Source organism: Aotus nancymaae, unplaced genomic scaffold, assembly GCF_030222135.1.
Source record: "Aotus nancymaae isolate 86718 unplaced genomic scaffold, 86718_ANA_hifiasm-v0.15.2.pri h1tg000108l, whole genome shotgun sequence".
Taxonomy (NCBI): Eukaryota; Metazoa; Chordata; class Mammalia; order Primates; family Aotidae; genus Aotus; species Aotus nancymaae.
Window position 1 is genome coordinate 27,254,131 of NW_026988523.1, and position 15,052 is coordinate 27,269,182.

Sequence of the window (15,052 nt, forward strand, 5' to 3'; positions counted from 1 at the left end):
CCAGAGACCAAAATACTAGCATGTTGATGCAGCACCCTCAGCCGAGTATAACAAGACAATTTCATTCCTATAATCCTGACTCACTCGCTGACTGTGCCCCTTGTCAGCAAAAAGAAGCAGGCGCAGCCATTGCCTGATTCCCACCATATTAGCTCTTACACCTCAGGACTGAGAAGGGATCAGGCCCAGGGGGAACTAAAACTGTCCTTAAGAAAATTATATAAAATTGATTAAGGGGAAAAAATTAACTATGCTTTCAGGACGAACAGTGGTAATCATTAAGCCAGCTCTCCCTTTGGCCCACTTCTTTGCAACTGGTCACTGATTACTGCCCTAGGATAATGTAGCCCTTGTCACAAGACCTTCTGGTTCTTTCCTTTACATACATAAAATCTAAGACATTGTGAGATGATATTCTGCGTGAGTTTCTCCTTTAGGTTCTGTATACCAAAAAAAATATCAACATACTGGTCAACAAGGCAAAATATCATCTTTACAAAAAAGTAAAAAATTAGCCAGGCATCATGGCACAGGTCTGCAGTACCAGCTGTTCAGGAGTTCTCAGGTGGGAGGATCATTTGAGCCTGCGAGGCAGAAGTTGCAGTGAGCTGAGATCACGCTGCTGAAATCCAGTTGGGAAACAGCGAAAGAGCATGTCTCAAAAACAAATAACAAAAATCAAAACACACACACACACACACACACACACACACACACACACACACACACACACAAAATCAACTGTTCTAAAGAGCCCAGCAAAAAGCTGACACATGAAATAATGCAGGTTTCACATCCTGGTGATTTCATCCCCATTACTCTCACCAGTTGACAACCCAAATTTTCTAGCCCGTCACTCTATGATTCCTTAAAGTCCCTTCCAAAGAACCCCTTCACAGAACAGATTTGAGGCTTGAGAATCCTCCCATTTCTTTGTTTGCTGGCCTTGAGTTGATTAAAGTCCTTCTTTGCTGCAAACCCTACTGTCTCAGTGTATTGATCTATTGCTAAACAACGGGCATGTAAAACTAATAGTTTTATAATAAAATAGAATCAAAGCTATTTTTAGAATAGATCCATGCATGTGAGCCTATTTCTGGATTCCCTTTTCTCTTCTGCTGTTCTGTGTGTTTATCCTTTCACCAGTATCATGAGATCCTTTTACTCACTGTAGCTTTTTCTAAATCTTAAAATCTGGTAATGTGCTTTTTTCAACTTCTCTTATCTTTTGAAGAATTGTTTAGCTATTTTAGCCCCTTTGCCTTTCCATATGACATTAGAATCAGCACAAAACATTGTGCTTTGTTATTCACTAGGATTGGGACACATTGATAGATGAATCTGGGGAGACCTGACATGTAACAGTATTGATCTTTTCCATCCATGAACATTATATACCTTTGATTTAGTAAGATCATCTTTGATATCTTACACCAGTTGTTTTGTGATTTTCAGCATACAGATCCTGTATTTTTTAGATTTATAACTAAATATTTTGCTTTTCTTGCTTCAACTACAAATCCAATTTGTTTAATAGATATAATTTATTAATATTACCTAATTCTTCTTGAGAGAGCTATCGTAGTTTGTGGCTTTAGTAAGTTTTTTAATAATTCAGGTTATTAGATTTATTGATATAGCATTATTTAGAATATTACTTATTTTTCTTGTAATATATGTAAAAACCATAATGATGTTATTTCTGTCATTTCTGATATAAGAAGTTGTGTCATCTTTTTTTCTGATTCAGTCTGTCTAAAGGTTTATCAATTATAGAGATCTAAATTAGCAAGTTTTTGGTTTCCTTTTCAGGTATATATTTACTTATTTATTATTTCACCTCTGATCTTTATTGTATTATTTCTTCTGCTTACTTTGAGTTTAATTTTTTTTTTTTTTTACTTTTTCTAATGTCTGATGGTAGAGGCTAAGGTTACTGAAGTAGAACACTGTCATTTTCTATCACATGTAGTTAGTGACACCAATTTATTTCCTAGTGCTCTAGTGTCATGCCACAACTTTTGAAATGTAGTTTATCCATTAGTGTTTGGCTGGAGTATGGTTAGTATTCTGTAAAAGATTTACTGGGTTTTTTGGAGGGAGGTGGGAAGAAGGAATTATTGCCAAAAGGTGGTTTTATTTATTTATTTTTTAATATCTGCTCTGTATTTTAGCTAAGAGAAGCAGCTTTGGAACTTCTGAAGTCTATACATCTGTGAGACTCCAAGGATTACTTGTTTTAAATTTTGTTTAAAAGTCTAAATTTGTTATGAGTCAACCTGATTCTTTCTTTCAAGACTTATTTTTAAGCTGGTTTATGGAGGGTTTTCCCCAGAGATAGTTTGTTCAGAATATTAAGCTTCTTCTGATGTCTCTACTAAACGACCTAGATGTTCAAAGGAGTCTTTCTACTCTGATTCAATTCGAATGCGTCCCAGTGTTGGGAGTGCTCTGGGCATCTTTCAGCTTTTTGTTCTCTGGTAGTGTTCTTCAACTGGTAGGTATCCTTTGTCCATTCTTGCGGAGTTTTGCTCTACTCACCAGAGTGTCAGTATTCAGCCAAGTAATCTAGGGAATTGCTGTGGAAATTTGTAGAGCCATTTTATTCCATACTTTCTTCTTTTCTGACTCCCTTTCCTGCAGATTCTGATGATCTCATCCTTTTGGGGAACACTGAGTTTTGTTTCTTCTACTCAGCCAGTCTGCCATTTTCTGCTTGAATTCTCCTTCTCTGTGCTGCTGTTTGGAAAATTTCTCCACGTGTTAAGTCCCTTTGATGATGGAACTCATCTCATACTGTCACTTTTTCTCTGGAATAAGGTGCTTCCTGCTTTCCAATGTCTGAAAATGTTATTTTCATCTATTTGGCTCCATTTCCTTATTTGTGGCTGGAACTCTGTTTTACTTGATTATTCTTGCCTGATCTTTTACTTTTTTATTTGTATCTACTGTTTGTTTTCTATTTGACTTCTGCTCATATTTGTGTTTCAAAATTTTGTTTGCTTAGTTATAATTTCTTATAAATAATTTACTTTCAGTTTTTATTCTTTTCTTTTATAGCTATGTAATGATACATTTTCCTCTAAGCATTGAGTGTCATCTCACCAAGTTTTATTTAATGTTTTTATTATCATTCAATTCAAAATATTTAATGTTTTCTCTTTTGATTTTCTTCTTATCCATGAGTTATTTATGAATAAAGCTGAGTTCTGGGAAGCAACCTAGTAACTGACGGTAATTTCTATCATCCCAGTTTAGAGAGACAGTATCTTCTGTTCTTTAAAGTTAAGTTCTACATACTTTGAGGTATCATCATTTTGTCCGTTCAAGATAAATACATCTGTTATTATTCCTCATCGTCTTTGAACTCCACATGTTCATTTACTTTGAAGCACACAATAAGAATGACATTTCAAATTCTTGGAGCCAAAGACCATTACAGTTATTTTGGCAGATTTTCTAAGATGATCACGGGATCTCAGATACTCCAATTGGCTAAATGAGTTTTGGAATTGCCTAAAAAATCTAAAATCGGCAAGATTAAAAAGTCCTGAGAAATAGCACATTGTCTATCATATTCTGACATGCTGTAGAATTCCAAATTCATGAGACAAACAGATTTTCAATAATTTCTTAGAAGGAATAGTAAGTGTCTTAAATAGTGCCTTGTTTAAAAAATGATGAAGAGTCTTGCTGTAATATCTTTGGCAACACAGAACTTATTTTCCTTAAGTATTTGAATGCTTATGATTCTGCAGATTTTCATTTATAAATGATTCATTATTTTTATATTCTCATATTATTTAAATTCTTATGAAATATAATTAAACATATCCTTGTCTTTTTCTTTTTCTCTTCCCTTTTAGAAACATGTTCCAGATCAGATATAGATATTGAGAATGGGTTTATTTCTGAATCTCAGTATACATATGCCTTAAATAAACAAGCAAAATATCAATGCAAACTAGGATTTATAACAGCAGATGGTGAAACATCAGGATCAATTACATGTCTGAAAAGTGGATGGTCAGCTCAACCCACATGCATTAGTAAGTAATTTATTACATTTGTACTGATTATCCAGATGTTACACAAGTTTACTAACTTTATTCTTTTTGTGTGGGCTGACACAATTTCATTTGAAAAGATAAAAAAAAAACTTTGAGGAACAAAACAGACATCTTTTTCTTTTTCTTTTTTACTTAATTACTCAAATATTAGTTTGTCTTTCCATTCAAGTTTTTCCCACTCTAAAGCATTCTGTGTTGTAGAAGCGAGTTAGGGAGATTTATGTGTATTCTGGTTTAAACTTATTTCTTTTTAGCTTATGTCTTTATGACTGTTATATATACCTGCTTTATGTGATTAGCCTTTAATATCAAAGTCTTTGCCCCTAGATATAAAAGTAATGTTTTTAGTGAAGATATGGATGCATAGTGCATAATATCAAAATAATTTAAACTCTATAATTTATAGATTTGACACTGTAGGCTATGTCTAATTCTGAATATCCTCCCCCTTAGAAATTTTTTGCAAATATATGGGTAATAGACAGATAAAATATTTCTAGATGGTACCAATTTCTGCTCTATTGAATGATTTTCTTACCATAGTATCTAGATATTTATGAATATTTTATAGGAAAAATAGGCTCAGTTTGTCTTATTTTTTGCAAAGCCACTCACATATATGTGTGTGTGTGTGTGTGTGTATTTCCCTATTTCCCTACCACACTATCTAGATATTTATGAAAATTGTGTAGAAACAATTGGCTCAGTTTGTCTTATTTCTTGCAAAGCCATCCAGTTTTTTTTTTTTTGACGGAATCTCGCTCTGTTGTCCAGGCTGGAATGCAGTGGCATATTCTTGGCTCACTGCAGCCTCTGCCTTATGGGTTCAAGTGATTCTCCTACCTCAACCTCCTGAGTAGGTGGGATTACAGGCACCTCACACCATGCCCGCCTAATTTCTGTATTTTTAGTAGAGACGGGTTTTCACTGTGTTAGCCAGGATGTCTAGAACTCCTAACCTTAAGTGATCTGCCTGCCTCAGTAATATTTTGAAGTAATGTTTAATAAACTCATGTTAAGGGAAGTTAATATTTAGTATATTCATGTATACTGTTTTCATTTTTTTATAGTCTATGTTTAATATGAGGTCTACTTTACAAAAAAGTTACTCCTCATAAAACTCATTTTATACTAAATTTTTATTAATTAATCTTTTAAGATTTTCTTATTGTGAAAGAGAAAATGTCTTTTATAACTAAGGAATTCATTTTTTAATCATGTTTTCCTTTTTACATATGCCTCAACTTTGAATTAGTCTGGCATCTTTATTTACAAAATGCTGTTATGGTTTTCTTTAAAAAAGTAATATACAACTGTAGTGCCCTGTTTTATTACTAGCATTGTCATAAATGCCTTGATATAAGTGAATTAAGAAAAATGTTCTTAAAATAGATTTTGGGGCTTAAACAATGAAAAAAATGCTGTGTAGAAACATATACTTCCATTTTTGGCAACTATTTCAGGACAATAATTTCTCACCAGTCTTAGATTATTTTTGTACAGTGTTTATTTATTACTACATCTAATCAATAAAACTTTTTCTTCTTAGAATGGGAAATATGCAGATTGTTTATTAGATTACATTAGAAATGATATTCTCAATTGTTTATGTACTAGAATCTTGTGATATGCCAGCATTTAACAATGCCAGAGCCAAAAGTAGCATCACATGGTTTAAGCTGAATGACGTATTGGACTATGAATGCCGTGACGGTTATGAAAGCACAAATGGAAGCACCACTGGTTCCATAGTGTGTGATTACAATGGTTGGTCTGATTCACCCACATGTTATGGTAAGTATTGTTTTTTGAGAAGTTCTTTTTTCAAACTGAAAATAAATCTGTGTTCCAATTTTAAAAATTTGAATTTTATAGAGAAATTGTTAAGGAATGTTGATTAAAATCATGGCATCTCTTGATTTAACATTAACTGAGAAAAGAAGGGTGTTTTGAAAATATCTTTAAAATAGTGCATCAAATTAATGTTTCCTATGGGTCACCTACCTTCCAAATTTGTGATTATAGTATAATTGCTTTTGTTGCTCTAAATACAAGCTTTCAAATTATTTAGAACTTAGCACTCATTACCAAAACTATAGCTTGTGACAACTTCCTCAGCTAATTTGTTTTTCAATTTCTACTTTATACCTTCTATCATGTGTGTTAATTTCTGTACTTTCTTAGTGTAGGTCTTTATTTTCTAACATTGATAAGTTCTGAAGACTATTACATGAATCTCATTTATGTTTGCCAATCAGCCATCAGTTTTTCAGGGTTAGAAGACGAATTAACTCTTTTGGAAAACAAGTATATTTAGAGTGTTCCAAGCCAGAGAAAAATACATGCAAAACTGTAAAAATAAAACAATAATATTTCAAGGTGGTAAAGCAGAGTCTAGCCTACTGAGGCTAGATGGGAGATATGGAAACAATTATCCAGATCAGCTCAGGGCATCATATCATTTGGATTCATTTTATGACTGATGAAAACCCATAAAAGAGTTTTAAGGAAAGGAATGGTATAATTTGACTTCTAGTTTTGTTGGATTGTTTTCCTGGGTGCTGTACTTTTTGTAGGCAAGAGGCAGCACAATGAGTCCAGGTAGTGTGAGGAAGTGTGGTGACTGAGAGAGAGTGATGATAGAGGAGGTGCAGAGCAGAAGGCAGATTTGGAAAACATTATGGTGGTGGAAAGTACAGGTGATGTTACTAAATGTTGGGTGTGAAAAAGAGTGAGATCAAGAGACTCACATTTTTTTTTATTATTTTTATTATTTTTATTGCATTTTAGGTTTTGGGGTACATGTGAAGAACATGCAAGATTGTTGCATAGGTACACACATGGCAGTGTGATTTGCTGCCTTCCTCCCCATCACCTATATCTGGCATTTCTCCCCATGTTATCCCTTCCCACCCTTACCCGCCGTCCCTCCCCTAGCCCCCCAACAGCTGACCACAGTGTGTGATGCTCCCCTCCCTGTGTCCATGTGTTCTCATTGTTCAACACCCACCTATGAGTGAGAACATGCAGTGTTTGATTTTCTGTTCTTGTATCAGTTTGCTGAGAATGATGGTTTCCAGGTTCATCCATGTCCCTACAAAGGACGCGAACTCATCGTTCTTGATGGCTGCATAATATTCCATGGTGTATATGTGCCACATTTTCCCTGTCCAGTCTATCATCGATGGGCATTTGGGTTGGTTCCAGGTCTTTGCTATTGTAAACAGTGCTGCAATGAACATTCATGTGCATGTGTCCTTATAGTAGAACGATTTATAATCCTTTGGATATATACCCAGTAATGGGATTTCTGGGTCAAATGGAATTTCTATTTCTAGGTCTTTGAGGAATCGCCACACTGTCTTCCACAATGGTTGAACTAATTTACACTCCCACCAACCGTGTAAAAGTGTTCCTATTTCTCCACATCCTCTCCAGCATCTGTTGTCTCCAGATTTTTTTAATGATCACCATTCAAACTGGCTTGAGATGGTATCTCAATGTAGTTTTGATTAGCATTTCTCTAATGACCAGTGATACTGAGCAGTTTTTCATATGTTTGTTGGCCTCATGTATGTCTTCTTTTGTAAAGTGTCTGTTCATATCCTTCAACCACTTTTGAATGGGCTTGTTTGTTTTTTTCTTGTAAGCCTGTTTTAGTTCTTTGTAGATTCTGGATATCAGCCTTTTATCAGATGGGTAGACTGCAAAAATTTTTTCCCTTTCTATTGGTTGCCAATTCACTCTAATGATTGTTTTTTTTGCTGTGCAGAAGCTGTGGAGTTTGATTAGGTCCAATTTGTCTATTTTGGCTTTTGTTGCCAATGCTTTTGGTGTTTTGGTCGTGAAGTCCTTGCCTACGCCTATGTCCTGAATGGTTTTGCCTAGATTTTCTTCTAGGGTTTTTATGGTGTTAGGTCTTATGTTTAAGTCTTTAATCCATCTGGAGTTAAATTTTAGTGTAAGGTGTCAGGAAGGGGTCCAGTTTCTGCTTTCTGCACATGGCTAGCCAGTTTTCCCAACACTATTTATTAAACAGGGAATCCTTTCCCCATTGCTTGTTTTTGTCAGGTTTCTCAAAGATTGGATGATTGTAGATGTGTTGTGTTGCCTCCGAGGCCTCTGTTCTGTTCCATTGGTCTATATCTCTGTTTTGGTACTAGTACCATGCTGTTTTGATTACTGTAGCCTTATAGTATTGTTTGAAATCTGGTAGTGTGATGCCTCCCACTCTGTTCTTTTTGCTTAGAATTGACTTGGCTATGTGGGCTCTCTTTTGGTTCCATATGAAGTTTAAGGTGTTTTTTTCCGGTTCTGTGAAGAATGTCATTAGTAGCTTGATGGGACATGTTTGTTTTTAATTGCTTTCTCACAAGTATGTAGGCAAATGGCAATACCATTTTGTAAAATGATACTGACTGGAGAGAAAGCATTTTGAGAGGGATGTTGCAACTTTTAACTTGGACACATTATGGTTGAGTCGCCAATGGAAAATCAAGATTGGATATGTGAACTGTGGAGTTGGATATGCATCTAGCCAGGAGATATGTATTTGGGAGTATCAGCATATAAATGATGACACCAAATTGGATAAGAATACAGGATGAAAAGAGTAAAGAGCTCAAGATGAAACCCTGAAACATTACAACATTTAAATATAAGGTAGAAGAGGAATAGACAGCAAAGAAAATGGCAGGGGTGGAGGGCAGGAAGGAGGACTCAGAGAAACAGGAGAAAAAAGTCTGGAATGTTTCCATAGACATAAAAAGAAGGAAATTATTAATGTAAAGGGAGTGTAACAGATTGTTTAATAAGTCATCCTGTCTGAACTCTAATTCCACCACTTGCTAAGCATGTATCTTTGGCCAACATAGCAAGTCTATTTGAAGCTTTGTTGACTCTTTCTTATTTGTAAAATGTTACAGTGTTTACAGCAGTTCTAATATTTCAAAGGATTGTTTTGGTTAGTAGACTAAATTATTTATAAACATTTATCACCATAGTGCCTTATATAATAAAGTCAAGGTTATTATAATTTAATTACATTATTATCATTATCTAAGTGACAAATGTTTCTAATTTAGTTTATTTTATTCAGTTGGGAAATGGTGATGGATTTGGCAAGGTAGAGGCCAATGACAAGTGTAACAAAAATGGTTTTTAATGGAGTAGAAGAGACAGACCCTAAATAGAACCTGCCAATAAAAATAATTAGCAAGACGTTTAATACAGACTGTGGACATAACTGGTTCAAGAAATCTGTCTGTGCAGCAAATAGCAAGTTTAGAATATTGCTTGAGGAAATTTACCCTGAAGGGAGAATTAAACAAAAGATTGAAGACACCAGAGCAAATATAGCAAAGAAGGGCACTGCAAAGATTGAACACATGACTTACATAGTCGCCCTGAGAAGATGTGAAGGGAAGAGGTTCAGAGCTACTGTGGAGGTATTGTGCTTGAGTGGTAACAGAACTGTTTTCATCTTTGTGACAGGAGATGGGAAGGAAAATGAGCAGTAAAGCGGGAAAATGGTAGAAGCTGATGGTTTCTGTTTTGAAGTATGAGACATGGTCATCTGTGATTGAATTGTGTATGGCTAAAGGAGGAGGAGGAGTACTAGGCAGAATAGAAAAGTTTTGAAATAGTCGCAGCTGAGAAAGAAAATAAGTACATTGCAGATGAAGGGCAGTGTCAAAGGTCCAGTTAAATTTGATCCATTCAAGATATCGTAAACACCTATCACAGGACAGGAGAAAATGGTGAAAACACAAGCACAGGTCTACCTATCTAGAGATTTTATTCCAGTATAAGAGAGGGAAAACAACAACAAAAAAGAGAAATAAGCTAAATATCCAAGTAATAAAAATATTTAAAATATATTTATGGATCACTATGTTCAAAGAAATAGAAAATCCAATGATTGAGATAGAGAATAGGAGGGAAGGAACTGGGGACCTCTTTTACAAAGAAGTCATTTATGCAAAGAATGGTTGAAAGCCATTCATTATAGTGATTAGGATATGTGCAACAGCTGAGACAGCAAAGAACTTGACATATTTAATAAAATTTAAAGATCATAAAATCTGAATCCTGAATTTAGTGGAGAAGGGAGACATTGGATAACATCGGAAGAGTAAGCATGAATCATAAAGAGTTTGAGTTTTATTCTAATAGAGAGGCGGAGGCTTATTTTAAGAGGATTATACATTTCTTTTCTGTGATGATAGGCAAATTTAGGTTTTATGAAGCCAGAAGCTTTTACAATTTTGAGGGGCCTTCATCAAAAGAGACACAAAATTGTGAATATATCATTTGAATAGTCTTTCCAATTACCAGACATAAAATGAAAACCTAAAGGAGAGGAAATTGGAGTGGTGGACATAGCAGTAGAAACTGAGGTAGAAAATGGCTTTCTATTGCAAATTTTACAAAGACATGATCATGTGAACACATAACTAGGAATTTGCTAGTATAGTACAGGCCTCCAAATGTTAAATGAAGAAATACCGGTTTAGTATTCTTTTCAAATATTCTTCTCTCAGCCATGTAACAGAAAACTGCATACAGGTTGACAGACATCTGAGTATATTTCAACTGTCCTAAGAGATCTCTTCTTTGGGGAAAGGTTTCCACAGAACTGTTATTATAGAGCACTTAACCTAAATAAGATTTATAATCATCAAGGAGTATATACCTCATAGTGAAAAATTCATACTAACATTTCACATATCCGGTACTAGGAACTAGAGTTTTGAATTTTATATGAAGAAAAATATTTCTAATTCAGGGAGTGTTCATTCACATTCTTCTCTAAATCACATTTCCTAAGTTATTACCTCTATATAAATATAGCAGTTGAATATACCCAATAATCAAGATCTTAATTTTTTCTATTTTTATTACCTGGATATTTAGCTTTTCACAATAAGGTTACACAGAGACTTTATATAAACTTAGCACAAATATGTAAATAGACACACATACAAATAAAAGAATCACTATGTAAAAGATTGGCGTAGACTTTTAGGAGAGAAATTCCAGTGATTCTCATTCAAGTGTGATTTTCACAAATAATCTGCAAAACTCAATATTAAAACAAATACAAAAGCAAATTTCTGTGGTTATTTTGTGACATTACTTTAAATCTAATTTTGTAATTATGTATTAATACTTGAGGTTATGATGTGATGACATTTCTTTTTGGTATGATTCTAATTTATGAATTCTAGCTTTTACTTTTCTAAGTTAGCAAGAAATTGGGATTCTGAATAAGAAAAATAAGTTTTGGATGCTATTTAGTAATGTTGCTGATTTTTAAAAATTATAAACATGTAAGAGATAATTTTACACATTTCTTATTTGAATCAGAATAATTATCACATTTATTAAACATTGATATAAACTATAGATATAATAAAAATTGTTATATGTTAACATTCAGGGACACCTAGAATTTGCTTTTCCATGTAACCTTGAAAATATATCTTAATTTGTTTTCTTTATTTGTAATATATTATGTGATTTTTACATTTTTTATAAATTAAAACATATTAGAAATGCTATTTTAAGTTCTGCTCCCTTGATCACATTAAACAAAAATACCAATTTTAGTTAATTTCTTAGTGCATACATCTTCACTAATAAATATTTGATGAGAATTTACCTTCTTGTGATGTATATGTCAATCATCAAGAATTATAAACATGATGAGACCAGAGATTATTTGAAGTTTGTTTAGTTTCAGTTAAATAAAGGTATTCTTGACTCTGCAATTACAGAATTATATCATCATTATTCTTAGGATACTCTGCAGCTCTATTATCCTTTAACTTTTTAAGATATTTCCATGGTGTTTTATGGTGTGTTCATTTCTTTTTAAAATTTTAATTTCTATATTTTTTATGTTTAGAGTGTCCAAATGCAGTTTTGTTCCACGGATGTATTGCATAGCGGTGAGATCTATACTTGTAGTGTATTTGTCACCTAAGTAGTGAACATTGTACCCATTAGGTAATTTCTTATTCCTCACCCTCCTGCTATCCTCCCACCTTCCTGATTCTCCAATGTCTATTACTCAGCCCTATCTCTCCATATGTACACATTGTTTAACTCCCATGTGTAAGTGACAATACATGGTATTTTACATTCTGAATCTGAATTATTTCACCTAAAATAATGGCCTCCAGTTTTATGCATGTTGCTTCTGAAGGCATAATTTTATTTACTTTTTTTGTCTGAGTAGTATTCTATGGCATATATATAAATATACATATACTACATATTCTTTATCCTTTCATCTGTTGATAGGCAGTTAGTTTGATTCCATATTTTTGTTCTTGTGAGTAGTGAGGCTATCAACATATGACCCTGGGTATCATTTTGATATAATTATTGATTTCCTTTGGGTAGATACATAGTAGTGGGCTTGCTGGGTGAAATAGTAGTTCTGTTTTTAGTTCTTTGAGAACTGTCCACTCTGTTTTCCACAGAGGTTGTACTGATTTACATTCCTACCAACAACATATAAGCATTCTTCTTTCTCCTCATTGTCAGCAACATTTGTTGTTTTTGAGTGTTTGACAGTAAACATTCTGTGATATTGAGACTTTTTTCATGTTTCTTGGCCATTTTTATGACTTTTTTTTTGCAAAATGTCTCCTCATGTCCTTTGCCCACTTTTTTTTTCTTGTTGAGTTGTTTCAGTTCTTTGTAGATTCTGCATATTAGTCCTTTCCCAGATTCACAGTTTGCAAATATTTTCTCCCATTCTGAGGTTGTCTGTTTTTGCTTGTTATTTCTTTTGTTGTGCAGAAGGTTTTTAGTTTAATTCAGATGCATTTGTCTATATTTGTTTTTATTGCACTTCCTTTAGAAGTCTTAGTTGTAAATTCTTTGCCTAGGCCAATGTCCAGAACAGTTTGGCCCTAGGTTTCTTGCATGATTTTCATGGCTTCAGGATTTGCATTAAATACTTTCATCCATTTGGGATTAATTTTTGTATGTGGTGAGAGATAGGAGGCCAGTTTCATTCTTCTGCGTGCGGCTATCCAAATTTCTTATTGCCATTTATGGGATAGGATGTCTTTTCCGCAGTGTGCATTTTTTATTACTTTGTTGAAGGTCAGTCGGTTGCAGGTATGTGGCTTTATTTCTGTGTTTTCTATTCTGTTCCATTTATCTATGTGTCTATTTTTATACCAGTATCATAATGTTTTGGTTATTATAGGCTTGTAGTATAATTTGAAATCAGGTAAGGTGATACCCTTGCTTAGAATTTCTTTAGCTAATTGGGATCTCTTTGGTTTCATATGAATTTTAGAATAGTTTTTTCTAATTAATTGAAAAATGGTGTTGGTATTTTCATAGAAATTGCATTGGATGTATAGATGGTGTTGGGCAGTATTGCCATTTTAATAACATTGATTCTTCCGTTCCATGTTCATGGGATGCTTTCTCTTTGTTTGTCTCCTCTACAATTTCTTTTATCAGTGTTGTGTAGTTTTCCTTGCAAAGATCTTTCATTCCCATGATTAATTGTATTATTAGGTATTTAACTTGTTTCATAGCTATTGGAAATGAGATGATTGAGTTTTGATTTGGTTCTCAGGTTGGCCACTATTAGTGTATAGAAATGCTACCAATTTTGTATGTCAATTTTGTATTCTGAAATTTACCAAATTCATTTATATAATTTAGAAAATTTTTTAGAGGGGTCTTTAGGATTTTCTAGGTATAAGATTATATTATCAGCAAACAGAGATAATTGGACTTCCTCATTTCCCTTATAGATGCCTTTTATTCCTTTCTCATGCCTGATTGCTCTGACTAGAACTTCCAGTACTATGTTGAGTAAAAGCAGAGAAACTGGGCACTGTTATCCTGTTCTAATTCTTATGTGGTGGGGGGACACTTTCAACTTTTCCCATTTAGTATAATGTTGGCTGTAGATTTCTGATATATGGCTTTTATTTTGAGGTGTGTTCCTTCCATGACTAGTGTTTTGACTATTTTCATTATGAAGTAATACTGAATTTTAGCAAATGGTTTTTTTTTGTATCTATTGAAATCATCATCTAATTTTTTAAAGATTTTTTGTTTATGTGGAGAATCACATTTATTGATTTGCGTGTGATGAGCCAAGTTTGCACCCCTGGAATAAAACCCACTTAATTGTGGCATATTATCATTTTGATATGCTGTTGGTTTTGATTTGCTAGTATTTTATTTAGGATTTTGCATTTATTCTCAACGGGGATATTGGCCACTATTAGTTTATTTGTTTTGTTGTCTATGACTGGCTTCATAGAAGGAGTTAGAGAAGATTTTCTCCGCCTTGATTTGTTGGAGCAGTTTTAGTGGATTGGTACTGATTCTTCTTGTATGTCTGGTAGAAATTGGCCATTAATTCTTCTGGTAGTGAGTTTTTTTTTCTTTTTTCTTTTTTTAACTGGGAGAGATTTTGTGACTGATTAAATCCCACTACTAGTTAATTGGTGTTATTGGTCTGTTCAGGATTTCCATTCCTTCCTTGTTCAGTCTTTGGAGGTTGTATGATTCTAATGAATTTATTCATTTTCTCTAGATTTTCTGGTGATTTTTTTATGTCTGTGGTATCAATTGTAATGTCTCTATTTTTATTTTTATTTGTGTTTAATGGAACATTTCTTCTTCTCTCTGTTAGTCTTGCTAGTAGTCTATTAATTGTGTTTATCTTTTCAAAACTAACTTTTAATTTCATTGATTCTTGTATTGTTTGTTTGATCCCAATTTTATTTAGTTCTTCCATGATTTTTGTTATTTCTTTTCTTCTGCTAGTTTTGTGTTTGGTTTGTTCTGGTTTTTCTAGTTTCCTTATGTGCAAAGTTAGCTTAATTTATAACCTTTCTATATTTTTTATGCAGGCATTTCACACTGTAAATATTCCTATTAGCACTGCTTTTGCTATATCCCAAAGGTTTTTGTATGTTATGTCTCTATTTTCA

General features: G+C 33.6%; 1 protein-coding gene across 2 annotated transcripts in view; it reads left to right on the forward strand.

Annotated features, from left to right (window-relative positions):
• Positions 1–15,052, forward strand: part of CFH (complement factor H) — a 115,063-nt gene that overhangs the window by 62,014 nt on the left and 37,997 nt on the right. Inside the window, exons 10-11 of one of the 2 annotated variants that reach the window (XM_064370894.1) lie at positions 3,867–4,049; positions 5,688–5,864. The exons of the other annotated variant lie outside the window; for it this stretch is intronic. Of the exons in view, the coding sequence (XP_064226964.1) occupies positions 3,867–4,049; positions 5,688–5,864 (360 nt within the window). The remainder of the gene's footprint in view (positions 1–3,866; positions 4,050–5,687; positions 5,865–15,052) is intronic. 2 annotated transcript variants of the gene reach the window in all.